Genomic DNA, 19,371 nt, shown 5'->3' with positions numbered 1-19,371 from the left:
AGACAGAGAACATTCAAAATCGACAAACAGCCTTCAAGTGTCCGTGACAGAAAACACATGATACAGAGCACGTGCATGCTTTGAGTGAGATAAGAATTACAAAAACGATGTGGGATACATCCTTTATGATGGACACTTCATGGAAAAATACATTCCTCATGTCTACGTCTTCACAGGTTAGAAATTTATCTGTCGTGTCTTTTTTTCCTTTTCTTTTTTTGAATTTACCTCTCAGCTTACTACAACAGAATAAACTCGAGACCCTGAAGACACGTCGTCTCACCCAAAGTGAACTCTTAAAAAGTGAAAACAGGATCAAACTAATAAATACATTCATCACTGACAATAGACATTTGATAAAAAAAGTGAACACTGTCAGTAAGTGTTTGCACCAATGTAGACGGAGGAGAGGCCAGTCAGTTAAGTTGCTGCTTTTGTGGACAAATGAAAAAAACAAAACAAAAAAAAAACAGGCAGCTCAGAATACAAACAACACATGTTTAAAACAACCGACTAAAATAAACAAAAAAAGAGAGATGACTCAAAAAAACCTTAAAAAATAAAATATATTTATTTATATTTATATATATATATATAGATAGATAGATAGAAATGCAGCAAGTCCTAAAAAGTTCCTTTGAGGTAAATGTGTATGTAGTTTTATTTCATGCGTATTTACATATTAAAAAAAAAAAAAAGCAGCAGATTTATAAAAAATAATCATGTCAACGACAATATGATTTTCATAAGGGATGTCTCGGCACATCTTAAAGGGCCAAATAGCAAATCAATAAATGTAGAAGCCCACCGAAATCAAAAGCATGCGGCTACGTTCACAGGGTAAGACACGGTTACGATTCTGGTTTGCTTTCATTTAAAGTGGTGACCTACACAGAAGCAGGATCAAACTGGCCTCCCCTCACCTGAGGTCCATGACTGTAAAGAGTTTATGTAAACAATGAGATATTATACACAAGTATCTTTAATGTCAATCAATCATTCAAAATGTGCTTTGGTTTAGAAAATAGTCTGAAAATTTGGGTATGAGCTTTTATCTTATTAGTTTATACATTTTGCGCTTACTAGAATGCTTTTTTTTTCTTTTCTTTTTTTGTTCAAAAAACACTCTGGAACTTAAAAGTAAAACATCTCTGGCTTTGTTTTTGTTTTGTTTAATTGAAGGCGTTTTGAAATGGGAACACACTCGTAAAATCTATTTTGTAGGAAACTAGTGTTTTGTTTTTCATCAATAAAATACAGAACTTGACACAGTATTGACACAGTCTTACAAATGTAGTCGAAAGCTCTGCATTTCAAAATATGCAGAACTATCCCTGAAGATTTGAAGTAGAAATATTATTGTCACAGTTTGAAACTTTTTGTCATCCTTTTTCTGCTCTCCCAGTTCTCTCAGCTATAGTCTCAAACGCTGGGATCGACAACAGAACCCAGCATCACCCAAGACATCGGTTCTTTGATGCTAATCAAATGAAGAGCTTGTAAATTAGTAAGATATCTGTGGGAACTTTTTCCTGGAATCCTGGTCAGTACAACTGACATCAGCAACATCAAAAATATTTAAAAAGTCTCCATGAGTTTAGATGTGTATCAACACCAGAGCGCACTTATACTGTAACAAAACAAATTTCAACATCAAAGATATGCATAACTTCAAAAATTAGACTTTTTGGTGACGGTCTTGCATTCAGTTAAAAGTTATAGGCTATAAACTGGCTATTGGGGTTAGCTTTGGTGTTAATGCTGCAAAGACATGAATAGTGAGTGTAAACGGAATGAGTTTATAGAGAAATTAAAAATGTCTCCAATGTATTGAATTTGAATAACTAATGGAGACACTTCCAAATTAAACTTGAATAAGCTTGAGCAGGCAAATTAAAGACCAAAAGGATTCCAGGAAAAAGATGTCTGTAAACATTGCTCTGTTAACACGACTATAGCTGCACCCCAAAGTTCATCGTTAGCAAGAACAAACACAGGCCTTTGGAAAAGAACCAAAAAAAGGAATGCCATTAAGACTTTTACATTAAGAAGGCCAAGAATTACTCATGGAATGTGATACACTGGGATTGGCGAAATAATTAATCTGTAACAGAGTTATGAAATGAAGATGGCAGCGAAGAATTCAGCACTAAACTATACATCCATCAGCATTTACCCAACACTGACCATGTAACATTCACTCGACAATTACCAGCATTTTGAATAACCATAAATTCTTTTTAACATGCACATTTTACATAATACCTATACCTCGAATGAATAAATGATAATGGTTTTTACGCAATGCCACATAACTTAGCATCGTTTAAGAACAAGGTTTTATTTGGGGCTGATGACTAATAAGCAATCCAGTGCATCAATTCCTCCTCACTCAGTAAGCTTTCCAAGTATGGTCGACATGTAACAAAAACCTACAACACTCGTAATGCTCTCATAAGGTTTTTTTCTTGCTCTAAACTAAAACAAATTAGTCCTTCTGAAGTTCTTAAAAGTCTCTCTGCAGACAAAGTAAGAAACCAAAAGACACAAACTAACTGTAAACTTAAAAAAACGGAAAGCCAGCGGCCCACCATCCACCAGAAGACAAGTTCATTGGTTTTTAGTAAAATGTCAAGTACAAACTAACATCCCACTACATTGCTCTTCATCAAGAACTAAAAGACAAAAGTACATCCTTACCACCTGCAATGCAATCTAAAACCTTTGGTAGGGATATTCTACAGGAAACATTTGTTGGTAAGCCATTCTCCCCAATATTAAATTTATCTTTGGATTTCTCTGACATAAAACTCTCAATACCTTAAATACATGCGCCCAAAGAAGCTATTCTCTACATTAATCCTTTAAAAAAGAAAATCTTTGTTGATGGGCAGGTGACAACTACTTTGAAAGCCTCAGCAAACTTTATACATCTATATTCAGAGACCTCCATAGTTTCAATGAATGTATTATTTTTAATTAAGAGGTAGCAATGAGACAAGTCCATACGGACTCGCCTTGTTAAGTGAAGGGAAAAAAATTAATTTAAAAAAGAAAAAAAAAGTTAAAAACAACAGTACCGACAGAATTTATGAAGTTCAACATCACTAAAATTACCCTGCCCAACCCATCACCCAAACCAACCCAACCCTCTCTGATCCCAAAAGAAATAAAGGAAAGAATTTCCAGTTAAAACATTCACAGAGGCATATCAATAAGTTATCTAAAGAAATCTAAAAACAAGTACCTTTAAGTTTGGCTTTTCTTTGAGAGTAAACCCCTATTTGCTAATACGAGTAAACGACAAAGGACACCCATGGCCTCTCGTCACCACTTTGCCATTGGCTTACATCCAGATGTAGGAGCAGGGTACATTATGGTACTTCCATGCCAAATAACTGATAACTGAATCAACCACAGTACAAAACGTATCAAAGACCCTGTTTTCCAGCTACACCTAGAATAAAGCCAATGGATGTGATGTGCAGAGTAGGTATACTGGGATATGTTTGGTTGGATGCACAAAGCTTTTATGAAACACCACATAAATGATGACAGACAAGCCATTTTGCATGTATGACAACACTATTTTTGAGACCCTTAGGAGACACTTCAAAGAATTTAACCTTTCTATATAGAATAACCTGGTCATTACAAGCCCAAACCTTGCTGAGAGTTTTACATGGACAATACCACCAGAACTCTCGAGAGTGATACTTTAACAAGGACCAAGACTGGAAAGAAGGAATATTTCTGGGATACCAAGAAAAACAATCAGACAGCCAACATGGAATCCAGAACGTAAAAGCAAAAGCAGTGGTTGAGAGTGGTCACAATATTCCAAGAAATCATACAACAACATTAGTACCCAATTTTTACATTCACAGCAATATTCAAAAAGAAAAAAAACATAAGCCCATAAACTCATACCGGTTGGTTTATTCTTTCCATTGTTGGGGCTCATTGTTTGAAAGGCTTCTCCTGTAATTTATAGCAGAAGAGAATCCTGCTTTGGGTTATCGGCTCCTTGCAGTGTACTTCAAAAGGAAGAGGTGTGCATTGACTCTTTTTGCTGAGGGTCTCCTGTTCAAGGTGTCTTTGGCTTATGATGGGGAGGTATGCATTCGAAGGTGGCTAATGAGGTTACGCTGCTGAGTAAATTTGCCCCCACATAGCTGACATTCGTACGGCTTCTCACCTGAGTGAACCCGCATGTGCTCCGTGAGCCGGTACTGGCGGGTAAAGCGCATGCCGCACTCTTCACAGGCAAAGGGCTTCAGCCCCAGGTGGCTACGCATGTGGCGCGTCATGGTGCCACGTTGGGTGAACATCTTACCGCAGATGTTGCAGGGGAAGGGACGGGTGAGCCAGTGGGTCTTTTCATGTTGACGAAGAGTGGCTGGATCTTTGTAGCTCTTGTTGCAGACTGAGCAGCTAAAGCGACGTGATTCTGTGCCGTGGATATGGGTTATTTGCGAAGACAAGTCTTCTGCTTCTACTTCATCTTCCTTTGGATAGGAATCATCCTCCTCCTCTTTGATGTACAACTCTTCCTCTGTGTGGGTCTCCACATGGGCGTTCAGCTCCTCAGAGCTCGGGAAGCCTTTACCACAGGGAATGCAAACGTAAAGGTTGTCACCGAGTGCAGGCTCAAAGCCTTCCTGGCGGTAAACGTAATTGGCGCTATTCCGGCCACCTTCGCTCTCGCTCTGTCCGCTCTCTTCACTTTGCTCCTGTCCATTCTCTAAATCTTCCTCTTCATCTTTACACTGGTAGGATGCTTTGGAGTTGCCATTACCTCCACCAGGGAGCCTCTCCCCAGCCACTTTCAATCTTTTAGTGACTCCATTGGGTAAAGTTTTAAGTTTCGCTTCTTCAACCTTTTTGCCTTCACTTTTGGTTTGCCGCCTCTGCCGGGTAACCTGCCGGGAGCTTTTATGCAGGTCTTCTGGAGGTGGTTGGCTTACTTCACATTCTCCTCCACCCAGCTCCATGGGCTCTCCAGCGGTGAGGTTTGGGGTGTTGGTGTTCTCATCAAATGAGGCACTGTTGGCTGTGGATTCTGAGGCAGACTGAGGTGATTCTTGTGGGATGCTGCTGGGACTGACTTCTTCAGTGGCTGTGCTCCCTGAGGGGCTTTTCTTGGAAAGGTCTAGGCCAAGTTCCTGCATGCCACAACTGCTGTTACTTCCGTTCTTACTCGTTGAGGGACTGAGCGAATTCACAGAGGTGGCACAGTGGGCATTTCTCGCAAACATCTCGTCCTCAGACAAGTCATCTTTGAGTAGCTCCTCATGCCTCTTTGTCTTCTCACTGTCTTTTAATCCTGACATTTGGTTTGAAATTACAGGTGTAGAGGATAGCCTTTGGTTCCTAGAAGTTCTTCCATTGGTAGGCGTGGTGGGTTTATTAAGAAGGGATCTCCCATTACGCTTGAGCTTCTTCCTGCAGAGAGCAGCTAAGTCATGAAGTTGGAGGTAGCTTGCTGCCGTTAGAAGGGCATTGAAATTTTGGTCACTGAACTGATCAGATGACAAAAGCTTGCCAGTGTAAATGAAGTCTAGAACCTGCCGGAAAACCGATGGGTTGACCATGTCTGTATCGAGGTTAATCAAGTTGTCATGAAGGATAAGGGATTTGAAATAGATACTGCTGGCTGCCAGAATGTTCTTGTGTGCCCGAAAAAGGGCATTTTCTACTACTATGATCACATCACACAGATAACCTTTGGCTCTTTGTTGGTTTAGCTGCAGCAGCAATTGTTTGGCATGATTTGGCAATTCCATTTCCTCCAACTTTTTCTTCACCTATGAAACCTAAAACAGAAAAAAACAGTTATCGTCAAGGGGGAAAACCCCAATTATGTTTTACAGCAAACACTTGTATAAAAAAAAATTTCTGACACTTTGCTGGTTTTCTGACCCATGTTGACATATTTGCAATTGGGTGTGGTATACTGAAGCACCCATCCCTTATTTTTAAACAGTCAATAGTTACATCACAGCTTTCTGGTCAGTTGCAGGAGGATCTGATTGGACAAAATCCTGGGCAGTGTAACATTAGTGACAAATATTTTTGGTTAACTTTTCAAACAAAGAATAATTGTATAGATTAAGTGTGTATAGCTGCTAAAAGTAAATAGTCAATGTTTCAGAACTCTAGTATAAAGATTAAGTGAAGCCACAAAACTCTTATGACCAATCCAAATCATCAGAATACATTCAAGCAGAACAGGGTCTTAAATAAAGTCTAGAAATTCTAAGCTCTTAATTAAAACTTTTAATTACAAATCCAGACCATGGCAACTATTGTATCTGCTGTCAGAGCATGCTTGTGGAGAAAGCGTAGGCTATAATATGATAGTATGCATAAACTGGCATCTTATTTTTCAAGTGTGTACAATTTCTCAACTTTCAGCTAAAAGCAGAGAATGGATAAAAGGCTTGAACAGTAACACAATTTCTTTTCTTCTGAGGGCGTCCACTACGGCTTAACGTCCCTGCCAGCAGTCATTAATGCCAGCCTCCAGGGTCATTCCCTTTGTTGTGATATGGGGGTTGGGTGAAAAAGGCTAGTGAACGTCAACGACGGGCCTGTGTGACAGACAGCTTGAAACCTGAGCTGGGATATCACCATGGGTGTGGTGGGAAACAGGTAAACCAGAACCCTCTCCACAGGACGAACAGGCCTCAGCTTGCAGCAGAATCTTTGTAATGCGGCAAAGAAGGTTTCTGGCACTCAGACCAACCGAGACTGGCGTGTCAATTATCTTTGCACAAAGCCCAAACACATTTTCACATTTCACAACATTGTGATTATTCAATGCCTTCTTTAAGAATAATTGACGACAAAAATTAGCCAGGCTAGAGTACCCTCCCCTGAGGAACACCCAATTGAAATCTTTCTTTTTTTTTTACTGGATTATTGTAAAAGTTTCCCTTGCATATTTGAGTCAATAAAACCCATAATGATACAGATTTAAATGAAAGCCTAAAAATAACTACTACTGAAACCCACAAAATAGGGGGGGGGGGGGGGGGGGCATTTACAAACCATGCTGAATATTTATCAGTTGTTCAGTCTTACACAGATTAACTATTTATAGCTAATTCATGATGGCAATGTACAACCAAGCCAAAACCAATAATGGAGACAGGAAACCAGTCAGCAGAATTTCAGTCAGCAGAGTTCAAGACTGTTTAAAGCAAACTCATGATTATTCAGGAAATTTTGATAAAATAAATATGAAGTGAACTTCACTAGATATTTAATTCCCACGAATGTAGTACATTAAAAGGGCAAAAATGTAATGCAACAGCTTTAAATTGCTAAAATAAATATGAATATAAAAAACTCAATAATGCACAAAAAAAAAAATTTGTTTAATATTCAGCCATTTCATACTTCATTATAAAGGAAAAACAGGCTGAATATTTTAATACCGTTTCATGTTTACAATCTGAACAAAGTCTGATCCCTAAATGGCTTCTCTCATATCTCCAGTTACTTGTCACATAAAAACCAGTATGCCCAGACATAAAACTAAACACTATTTGCCTGATATCAATACCATCTCACAGGTTATTTATAGGCCACAAGTGGTACAATAAAAGAACTGCCTAGATAATAATAAACCACAACAGTTAGGGGAAAACTTTGATAGCACCCAAAACCCACTGCCCAAAAAACAAAAGACTTTTGAGAAACACATTTATCTAGAAGTTGCACATAATTCTTGATAAGATGCTGCTGGTCTTTCAATTGCTTTGCCGACATTCCGACCTCTCCTCAAAGACCAGCAGTCCTGTCCCAGAGATGAAACAACTACTCTAATCAGAGAGATTGCTGACTGAAAAAAGTCAAAGTGCAAAAGAGGCCAGTAACAACACGGGTAAACAAGTCTGGCAAGGACTGCGCTTAACCTCATAAACAAGCTAATCCGGTGGCACGGACCCCTGAGGCCCCGATTTTATTGTCTTAATGCCATAAAAACACAGAGAGCACATTTGCTCTTATGAAAGGGGGCATTGGCGAAACAAAACCTTATTCATGAGATGCATCCACATATAATATCTACCCTACAGCAAATTTTTAAGAACAAGAAACAACCATAAACATAATACATTTTTAAAGTGCCAGAAAGTTTCAGAGAGTATTCAAGGTAAGTAAAATCTCTAAAACATTAGGATCTACAGGAATATTGATGCAAATTTGGTTTTAATAACATCAGGTTGGTTAACTTGATAAGAGACACTTTCATAGATACCTAGACATTAAGATCTAAGTGCTTACTGTAACCAACCACCAGCCTCGAGAAACCCGGGCCAACCTGGAAGCCAAGCAAACCTGATCCAAATAATCTGATGAATGACCTCAACTAAGAGATAACACAATATCACTTATCTGAAGAATTCAAGGCCTTCATCCACTGCCTGCGTGCATTTTATTCAATGTTAAGCGCTATTTGAGCTACAAAAAAGGATTTCCAACCAAAAACATGCATAAAACCTTCCTAATGATGATGACAAAACAACTAGCTGCTGCCTGTCAACTATTTTTAGGTCTGTAAACAGACATATGTCATAATGGATATTAAACAAAATAGCTTGAGAAGGAAAGCTGCTTGAGAAGTGGAGCATACAATTAGGATTTTTATTTGGAACAACGTGCTGCAATGAATCATGCACGATAAGACCAGAATGTGTATTTAAACAGTTCTTACAAAAAGACCACTTGCACTGCGATTACACCATGATCATTTTGAATAGGTAATGTTTGAAAACTGCTGAACGAACTTGCATTTCTTAGCAAGCGAAAGTGCATCTTGGTACAACACTGCTGGGCTAAAATTTGTAGAATACCTGAGAAACTGGACTCACTACCAACTGACGAAAATTGTCAGAGGACAGCAAACAACCACACTCTCACAAACCTGTTTCAAATGTAATCTACACAAAACTTCTGTGCATTTCGCAATTTTACTTGCCAAAGATTACAACACATGACTATTTATCTGTGATGGAAACCAAGAATTTGGGAATCTGGGGCAAAACCAACCACTCAGCCAGATTGGGCAACCCTGGAATAACCCTCAATAGATAAATCACTTTCATATTCGTCAACATCTACACAATCATGTCTGCTGTTTTGTCCAAGAAGTGGTTAAAAGGTTCCAGGTTAAAATGATCTAGTCAATAAACATGCCAAACATGTTAGGTGAGATTTCAGACATGGGGTAATGCCTTAACGCAACATGCACACCATGCATGCATTGACATGCATACTAATATATATATATATATATATATATATGTTAAATTAAGCCAATTTAGATGTTCATGCATATATATATATATATATATATATATATATATATATATATATATATATATATATATGCATGAACATCTAAACTGGCTAAATTTAAAAGTTTAAAATGAGGGGAATTTGAGGAACAAGTCAAACATACTTCATCATTATTACCCAACTAGACAAGACTAGTACAGGTCGCATGACTAGATGAACAGATAAAGCTGTCAAAAAATATCATAAATTTCATGAAGAATTGGAGGAAAAGATTGTTCTCTTTTGAGAGACAAACAAATAAACAAACAAGAATTCAATCAAAACGGAAACCCACAACACAATTACTAACGATCTTCTTAATGATAATGGCTCTAAATAAACTGTCTTCAAGCGTTGTTCCCGCCCCATCCACTCAATAGATCTTATCATCTGCATTATTCAAAGCAGAAACCAAGGGCTGCCTTTCATAAGAGTATTGATTAGATGTTAACATGAATGCCACTACATCTGTTAAACACATCTTTTATTCTTGTTTTCTCTGACCTTTGTAGAGGACAACAAAACAATTATGACAGACAGGGCCAGTTTGAGCTCGCAGAGAAGCGTCTGGACGCAACATCTACAATTTGAAGATAAGGCTCACTGGACCATGGACCTAAACATCAGCGCCTCATTCCCAAAGGAAAGCAAAGCATGCATCTGCAGGTTTGCTTACCTTGAAAACATTAATCACGACAGCATGGACAAGAGGCATAACAGGCTGTTTCATGTGCCCGTTTTGTACAAAAATCACAATATCGTCAGTTAAAAATTCTTGTATGTCTCATTCAAGCAAACTGTCACCCAGAAAGGGAGTTACTTTAATGGTGTGGCACTGATCTAAACCCACCAACCACTGTAAAACAAGCCCCTTCCCCCAGCCCATTAAAATGGATGAGATTAAAAGGGTCCTTCAAGCACTCCTCAGGATATATAAGTAAAATAATTTAATATAAAATTCATGCATCATTGAAATAACAATAAGAGCCAAGAACCACACAAGCACTTTAGATTATCAGATGCACTTCATAATGCAACAACAAAGCACCTAACATATATTTCCTTCATAAATATACACGCATTACAAGAAACAAAAAATAAGAACCTAAAATCTTCACTGGAATATCTTATTGCATTCAGTAACAAAGCAAAACTACAGTGCCTGGCAATGGTGACCTGTCACAACACTTAGAATTTACATATGAACTGTAACATAATGTTGGGTAAAAAGTTATCCATCTTAATGTCTGTATGGCTTATATGTCTCACAAACCCACACACTCAATCACTTCACCAGCGTTGCTTCATTATCATTATTACACACATTAAATGATGATCCGAATGTACAAGCACAAAAACACAGCAGGCAAGACTCGACAGATACCATAATAAATTAGCTTTCCCTTTTTTCCACTCATAAATTGGGATTTGCAATTAAGAATTTAAAGAAACAAACATGAGTAAGCCGAAGTCTTCATCTAAATGCATATTAACAATGAACACATATTACGTTCGAGCATTATAAATGTAAAAAGCGATAGCTTAATGCATGCATTAACAATGCAAAAAAATAAATAAATAAAAAATAATAATTCACAAATAGCCCATATGAGCATTATACATGTTAAAGGGTAAAACAGTGACTGAGGGAGGGGTGAAACAGGAATGCTGTCCACATAAAGGGCCACTGATCGGGTTTTGCCATTAAGGTAACGACGGATCATTTGTACTAAAGTATAAAGATGCACTAAACACCTAAATCATGTCTTAAAGATTGCATTTAGTTATAGCATGAGGAATGCTGAAACAGATATAGGGCTTTTGGATAAAACACACATATCTGACCCTGCCAGGCTGCGCTCGCGCGGTGTGTGCATTAAAAGCCCAGTGGGCACGCGACAAGAGCAGTAACGTTACGTTAGAGGAATCAATGTTTCTTTAAAAAATAAGAAACCCCCGTTAAATCGCAGTCATGTTCCCCACACAACCAAAAAACAATCGCGTATGTAATAATAAAGTATATGTACCTTAAAGCATCGACAGAAGCTCTTCAAACAGTCATTCTGTTTTCACATCTCACAGCTTTCCGAGCGCCATCTTGCCTGCAAGCTTGTGTGACGTGAGAAATCCTCACCCCTGACCCAAATTTGAATAAGAAGCAGTAAAGAGAGGGGGGAGAGAGGGTAAATGCCCTGCCTCTGCCAGCCACACACTCTCATTTGCCTAAACAGCCCAGGGCTGCTGTTGAAATGGTGTAACGTGCCATGACCTGCCACTGCTGCTGCCAGATTTGCAATCCAAATGCTCCTGTGTGACTCTGGCACGCGCATCTTCATGTTGTAGGGCTGCTGTTTTCGAGTATAATCGTTCTAATAATTAAACTTGCATTTTACTACATGGAATATTTGTACTTTGACAAATGCTTTTTTTTTACACTGTACTAAGTGACCTGAAGAGCATTTAAAATTTGCCACAGCATCTAAAACACTTTTTTTTATAATATATACACACACCCATAGATGAATAGTATGCATATGTGTGTGTGTGTGTGTGTGTGTGTGTGTGTGTGTGTGTGTGTGTTGTAACGTCTGCCAGAGAGTTTGAAGTCTGCCCAGATGAAGGTTAGGAAAGACAGTGCAAACGAACTGGTTGTCCCACGAGTCTTTTATAGTTTCCTTTCAGTTAAGCACACGCTTAACATACATGTCAAAGGTCGAATGTTAACAGAGAAAAGAAAACACTCTGGAAACGCCACAAATCAAAATATAAGTGAACAGATTAGTAACAGCAGTCAGCGATAGAACGATCATCTTCCTCTTGGCGTGAGCATTCTCACTCTCACTCTGCGTGCGCGCTCACATAAGAACAGCACGCATACAATAACGTACGCCATAGAAGAAGTCATCTTAAAGGCATATACACATTAATATCATGAACACTATTTAACACTAGGTGGCCGTTGCAGTGTGTGTGTGTGTGTGTGTGTGTGTGTGTGTGTGTGTGTGTGTGTGTGTGTGTGTGTGTGTGTGTGTGTGTGTGTGTGTGTGTGTGTGTGTGTGTGTGTGTGTGTGTATATATATATAACACAGCTACAGCACACACACACATGGCCTATATTGTATAAACATAAACGTTTTATGTTAGATGTGATTTAACGATTTGACAGCACTAATTTATATAAAATTTGGCCTTAAATCTTAATGCTGAAAACAACATAATAATATGATTTTTTAGCTATACCAATCACCATAGGCTATCCTGTGTATGGGAAGGAATTATTGCAAGGAAACATATGTAATTCATATATTAAATCATTTTAAACCTATAGAAGTTATATTTAGGAAGTAATAAACTATTGAGAAACAATTACAAATTTCAAAATTAAAAAGTTATTCAATAACTTTACTGTTATATAATATTGTGATTGTGATATATTAAGTGCATCTTACATAGAAATATCTGTAAAAATATCATAAAAATAAATTTTCTAGTGAGAGAATATTTTGTTTCTAATAAATGATTTATTCATCATGTTTTTAATCATTTGATTATGCTTGAAATATTTTCAAAACTTTATTATATTGTTATAACCTTAATTGAGGCTCTGCCGAATTTAGTCTTACTTTGTGTTGAGTACTTCAGCTGCTTTTGAGAGACCAAAAAAACCAGCCAGTGTTTGTAAAGAAACTTATAGTTGACTACATGTTCCCTGGTGTTACAACAGTAAAAGGGAAACTATAGGTTAAAATAATTTGCTAAACTATGGAAAGTATAGAAAAGGGAAGTATAGATTTATAGAAGAGGAAATATGTATGTAGCCTACAGTTGTGGTCAGAATTATTTGCACCCCTGGTAAATATGATCAAAGATGGCTGTAAAAAATATATCTGCGTTGTTTATCCTTTTGATCTTTTATTTAAAGCAAATGTCTTTCATTGAAGTAAAAGGATTGAAATTGGGCGGGGCAATCACAATATGAAATAAAGTTTTTTCTCCAAAACACGTTGGCCACAATTATGGCCCCTAGAATTTTCTATGAGTAAAATATATTCCCATTAATATTTAGGAACATTCATCTAGGAACATGAGCTATGACTTCTTGTTTCACATGAGTGTAAATATGAGGAAATACCCTGGCCAAATTCCCTTAATCATCCATCACAATGAGTAAAACCAAAGAATATAGTTCCGATGTGCAGCAAAAGATTGTTGAGATTCACAAAATAGAAAGTGGCTGTAAGAAAATAGCCATTTTGACCATCAGGGCAATAATTAAGAAGTTCCAATCAACTAAAGAAGTTCTGAATCTACCAGGAAGAGGACGTGTGTCTATATTGTCTTAATGCTTATGAGGAGGAAAGTTTGAGCGGCCAAAGACTCTCCAAGGATCACAGATGGAGAATTGCAGAGATTACTTGAGTCTTGGGGTCAGAAAGCCTTAAAAAAAATATCAAACAACCCCTATATGTTGTTTTGGAGGGTTTCAAGAAAAATCGTCCTCCCTCATCCAAAAACTTCAGCATATTCAGTTGTCAGACACGACTGGAACTTCAAATGGTCAAATGAAACAAAAAAACTAGCTTTTTGGCAGCAAACCCACCAGATGTGTTTGGTCCAAACAGGTATAAAAGTACCCCATGTCCATGGTTAAATATACTGCTGGATCTTTAATGTTGAGAGCATTTTTTTTTTTTTGCTGGACGTCCTGGACATCTTTTTCAGATACAATTATGGATTCTAGTAAATACCGACATATAAAAAAACAAAACAAACATCAAAATCAACACAGAAATGTGTCACTGAGCACAAAATGAAGCTTCTGTCATGTCCTGATGAGTTGAGTGAACTGAAGAGAAGAAGCCCCAACATGGATCTGGGAATCTGCAGATCTGGAGAGATTCTGTATGGAGGAATGGTCTCTGATCTCTGGTCAGGTGTTCCTCAACTCATCAGGCTTTATAGAAGAAAACTCAGAGCTGTTATCTTGGCAAAAAGAGGTTGCAAAAAGTATTGAAGGGGGCAAATAATTGTGGCCAACTTGTTTAGGAGAAAAACATTTATTTCATAATGTGATTCCCCATCCACTTTCAATTGTTTTACTTCAATGAAAGGTCAGCTTTTAGCAATAGCAAAATAAATTAATGAAAGATCAAAAAGATAAACAATGCAGATTTATTTTTACAGCCATATTTGATCATATTTACCAGGGTTGCCAATAATTCTGACCACAACTGTTTCTGGCAAAAATTCCTCTTTACTCTCTATTTTGTCCTTCACATTGCAGTTTCCCACAACATATAGGCCCACTTCCATAAACAGCCTTAATGTGATTTAAAGAGTCGAGTGGTTATTGTTCTGTCACACATGTAGAAGTTTGTGTTTGTTTGGGTCTGAATGTGCAGCATTAGCGAAGTGCTCTTACACCTCCCAGTGGACTCATTTGGGATTGAAGTAAATTTTTCATTTTTCATTTGTCCATTCAATTAACATAAGGCACGTGACTTGTAAAAAGTGTTGAAGTATGAAGCATTCTCGTAATTACAATTTGTAAGTTCGAAATTTTTTGAATTTTTTTGAGGACTCCTACTTGTACCACGTGACCGCTGTACCACCTGACCTGCGGTTTAGGCGATGATAGTGTTGAAGAAGAGTTTTCTTTTAATTGTGTATTTATCAATTGTGCAGTTGTACTGTCGAGTGTAGCCTATGTCAGATAAGATAACATATAAAACGAATTAAATTGTAACCAACTTGAGGAAGTAACGAGCCTGATGACTAAACATCTGTTTAATACATTATTAAATTAAGATTTCTTAAAGCTGCCCCAAGTTTCATTTCAATCCTTAAAGCAACTAGAAAAAGAAATCCTTAAAACTCTCTAAACCATTTGCAACATATATTGATTAAGTTAAATATTGTATTAATTTATTTGAAGTGAATGAAGTGAATTCAAGGCGCTTTGCATTGTGGGTACAAGCAAATCCAAGATGGCAGCGAGCAGGCGACTGCATAAGGTAAATATTCCAAAAAAATCTACTTTTATGCATACTAAATACAGATTTTACTAGTTTTACTAAAGTAAAAAGAAGTATCGCGAACTTGAATCGCTGTTGGTCGGAAACCTGAAACTTTAGAGCACTCTGGTGGGAAATGTGATGAGGATGATGAGGAAGAAGCTAACGAGCTTAGCTGTAGTTCGAATACACACATAAAATGGAAATAAACAGTCAAATAAAGCGCAACTAAAGTAAACAGTGTTCTGAATGAGCCTAGTTTATTATGTGGATCAGATTAAACTTTTACTCGTCTATTAATGAGTGTTTCGTTGACAGACGATGTTAGTTCCAAACATAAGACAGAAACTTCCGTATCCGCAAGTGCATCAACTAAGAACAAGTCACGAATTATGATTAAATGAGAATATAGCGATAAATAAATCGTTTAATTTGACAGATCGAGTTTTCCGGGAGGTCTGAATGTGTAATTTAATTTATGATGTAACGTTAATGAGAAAGAGAAACAGGAAGTATGTCTGTTGTCTTTGTTTAAATCGTGTAAAATTTACAAAATCTTCTTGAGATTAATGACACTTAGATAAATAAATGAATTCTTTCGGTTTTGAATGATTATAGTCATATTTAAAACAATAAGGCTTTGCAGCCTGTTAATGTTAGAGACATAATAAAGAACAATTCTCAGTGCTTTCCCTGAATCCGTGACATTTTAACAGATTTCAATTAAAATAACTTTTAATTTTTATAATGTAAATGTGATATAGAGTTGTGAAATATTATTTTATGTTCATTACAATTGTGCACATGACCACAGTGAAAGTGAAAGTATCTTGTTCTCACTTGTGGTTTCTCAAATCTCTCAACGATTCGAGAAGTGTCAGGTTTCCTCATAGTGTCACCGCAGGTGGATCATAATCTACCGGTATGTTTTACAGGAACTTGATGAAATCCGCAAGTCTGGATTGAAAAATTTCCGCAACATTCTGGTGGATGAGTCAAACATTCTGACCTGGCAAGGACTCATTGTTCCTGTAAGTTGGAAGGCATCTCATAGGCTTTATTAATGCTAATGTGTTTCTCTAATATCACTAAAGATGTTTTTTGCATTAATTGCATGCATTAAACTTTCACCATTTGCTTTCCTTTAGAAGCCAATCTGAAAAGCTCTTTGTTTTGAACCATATTGGATGTGCCCTGTTTTGTTTTTCAGGACAACCCTCCATACGATAAAGGTGCATTCCGGATTGAGATCACATTCCCTGCAGAATACCCTTTTAAACCTCCGAAGATCACATTTAAAACAAAGATCTATCACCCAAACATTGATGAGAAAGGTCAGGTGTGCCTGCCGGTTATAAGTGCTGAGAACTGGAAACCTGCAACCAAAACTGATCAAGGTACGCCACGTATCTCTCGAAGCTGTTTGATCAGCACTTACACTCATCTTTAGGGGTGGGTGATATGACCAAAATCTTATATCACAATACATGAGTCATTTTATTTCACAATAATTATATACGTATATATATATATATAACGAAATAGTTATTTTTGCTTTAAATAATGTGTTTATGATACCATTGAAATTTCATTTTCAATTCAACAAAAAAATAATACTAGCCTAAGTTAAAAAAAAACACTCAAGCTTACTGAAGACAAGTAAACCCTAATAAAGAAAGAACAAAGAGACTAATTACAAGCATTTAGGAAAAGAAACTACAATAGAACAAAGACACAAATGAAATAGACCCACCTGAAAAACTTAAATAAGAAATACTACATATAATTGTATAATCAAATGTTTACAAAAACTGTATAGTCTTCACTGTGAATTAAATCTACAGTTATCCTTATTAAAGTTACAAAGATTTTCTCTTTTTGTTTGATATAAATTTGGATGCTCTCACTTTAAAGCCGACTGCACTGATCCAAAATAATTTGTGCGTTTTCTTTCTCAACTGTTTGTTCACTTAAGACATAAATGACTGTTTACTTGCAAATACATGGTCACTTTGACACAGAAGTATGTGTATTTAACCGTTCAAGCTCAGTTAGGCTGCAAAAAAGCACTCAGTTCAGTTCTCCAGCGCTTTATGAGCATTGGCTTGATGTGTGCGCATCTCTCTGTCAGCACGTCAACAGTCTCTCTGACAGCACGCGCATATACTGGAATGAGTCGTCTTTTGCTGCTTACTGCGCTTCAACGCTTTAAAATCTTAAAAACGCTTTAAAAAGCTTAAAAATGCATGTAAACTTTCACGCAGCAATGTCACGAGACAGAGATGGTAGTCCAAAATCTCTACCGGTTAATCGTATCTACTGGTAAATCATCGTCCACCCCTACTCATCGTATTGTCATTAAATATATTTTTTGCTCTCTTTCACCAGTAATCCAGTCTCTCATCGCCCTCGTCAATGACCCCCAACCAGAACACCCTCTGAGGGCCGACCTAGCGGAGGAATATTCAAAAGACCGTAAAAAGTTCTTTAAGAATGCAGAAGAGTTTACAAAGAAACACGGCGAGAAGCGGCCAGTGGACTGATACCGCATGGGTGTGTTTCCCATGTTTCTGCTTTGCCCACTCCTCCAAAACCGTTTCCCCCCAATCCGAGTCCCCGCCAGTCCGCCCTCACTCTCGGTCCCCGTGGATCCAGCATCCAGAATCCCAGACGCAGTTCACCTTTCGGCAGAAATACCCGTGACTTCTCAGCCTCTGGGTGTCGAAGTGTGTTGAAATTGTGATCAGGGGAATGTGCGAATAAGAACTTGATAAAAGTGGTGAGATTTGGGGGTGGGGAAGGATAGGTGTTCCTTTTAATTTGTTCTTAAATTGCACAGAGATGTGTTCAGGTCATGTAATCTGCTGTGTGATAAATCTTGACCGTTTTCATAGCAGAATATTATGGTGAACCAGAGTATAATGTTAAGTCTTTCACTTTCACATTTATGACGTTGAAGAAATCAAACTCAATAGTTCATTGAATGGAAACACATAATATGTCAAAGGTGTGTGGCAAATGTTTCTTTTATATTTCTCTCTCATCTCTGTAATTTTTTTTTTCCTTAGGTTGCACTGTTTTCTGTGGAATAAGATTTCATGTTCGTCATATTCTCAGTTTGTAACTCATTGAATCACAAACTAGACACTGTCACCAATATAATGTTTATGATGTCATAAAAAGTAAAGCAAAAATTACTTTGTGTCTGACTGAACCTCATATCTCTAGACCTTTTTGGGACAAACATTTCAAGTATGATTGTCCTTTAAATTTTCTGAAACTAAACAAGTTTGATTCTTCCTGACTGCTTATTAGGAAATCATATAGGAATTGAAATTCCTCTTTCCTCTAGTTAACTGGCAGAAACTTATGCTTTCTGTACACATAAAGACTTTGAAAAGATTTAGAAAATGAATGTAGTTTGCGCTTCTACAGTTTATGCAAAATTCAAAACATCATGTACGTTTAACTTTAAAGCGCTTAATCATAATGACCAATAGGGGGCGCCATTTAATGGGTTTGAACGGGTTGAACCAACGAGGAAGAAATAAGGTCTCGCTGAAATAAACTGCAGAAAACTGGAGAAGGTCTGATTAAAATATTGGATTAAGAATTTCAAGGTAAATGGGTCAATTTGAGAAAATTCCTTTAGAATATATTTCTTTTCATAGACTGCAGAACAAAAAGTTTACTTGTGTTCCCAATATTATTAGCTGCATTAGATAATTTAACCTATAATGTACTGAATTTTCCCAAATAACAAGGTTTTTATATAGGTTTAACATTCTCCTGCTCAAACAAAATGTGGTTTCAAATTATTTTTTTTTACTATCATCATTGGGGTTTGGGGTCATCACATATGGGGTTTGATTGCATGAAGACTAAAGGACTTTTGAAAATACCCCTCTGTTTTTTAGTGGCCTCTACAGCCAACATAGTGAAACCATTTTGTAGAAGCGCACACATATTCACCCCTAACCCGCTTTTCTCTTAAGTATAGAACCAAGATTAG

General features: G+C 37.2%; 2 protein-coding genes across 2 annotated transcripts; one reads left to right on the top strand and one right to left on the bottom strand.

Moving 5' to 3' along the window:
* Positions 1–966: 966 nt before the first annotated feature.
* hic2 (hypermethylated in cancer 2) lies at positions 967–12,226 on the bottom strand. Its single transcript, XM_077243744.1, has 2 exons — positions 11,373–12,226; positions 967–5,816 (listed from the first exon to the last, which is right to left on the bottom strand). The coding sequence occupies exon 2, from the start codon at positions 5,784–5,786 to the stop codon at positions 4,104–4,106; it is 1,683 nt and encodes a 560-aa protein (XP_077099859.1). The 5' UTR covers positions 5,787–5,816; positions 11,373–12,226; the 3' UTR covers positions 967–4,103.
* Positions 12,227–15,087: 2,861 nt separating this feature from the next.
* Positions 15,088–18,553, top strand: ube2l3a (ubiquitin-conjugating enzyme E2L 3a). Its single transcript, XM_077243726.1, has 4 exons — positions 15,088–15,359; positions 16,295–16,390; positions 16,570–16,756; positions 17,748–18,553. Exons 1-4 carry the CDS (start codon positions 15,333–15,335, stop codon positions 17,900–17,902), a joined length of 465 nt encoding a protein of 154 aa, XP_077099841.1. The 5' UTR covers positions 15,088–15,332; the 3' UTR covers positions 17,903–18,553.
* The last annotated feature ends 818 nt before the right edge of the window (positions 18,554–19,371 follow it).

This window comes from Siphateles boraxobius, unplaced genomic scaffold (assembly GCF_051911475.1).
Source record: "Siphateles boraxobius isolate OS27281-9 unplaced genomic scaffold, OSU_SipBor_1 25, whole genome shotgun sequence".
In the NCBI taxonomy this organism is placed as follows: Eukaryota; Metazoa; Chordata; class Actinopteri; order Cypriniformes; family Leuciscidae; genus Siphateles; species Siphateles boraxobius.
The sequence above is the reverse complement of the archived record's forward strand: the minus strand, read 5'-3'. Positions and strand labels throughout refer to the sequence as shown.

What these genes read in the sequence shown, in the direction of transcription:
- ube2l3a (XM_077243726.1), top strand. Translation starts at nt 15,333, where the DNA reads ATGGCAGCGAGCAGGCGACTGCATAAG. An exon ending in CGAGCAGGCGACTGCATAAG is followed by an intron (nt 15,360 to 16,294) that starts GTAAATATTCCA and finishes TATGTTTTACAG; the next exon opens with GAACTTGATGAAATCCGCAA. An exon ending in TGCAACCAAAACTGATCAAG is followed by an intron (nt 16,757 to 17,747) that starts GTACGCCACGTA and finishes CTCTTTCACCAG; the next exon opens with TAATCCAGTCTCTCATCGCC.
- hic2 (XM_077243744.1), bottom strand. Translation starts at nt 5,786, where the DNA reads ATGGAATTGCCAAATCATGCCAAACAATTGCTGCTGCAGCTAAACCAA.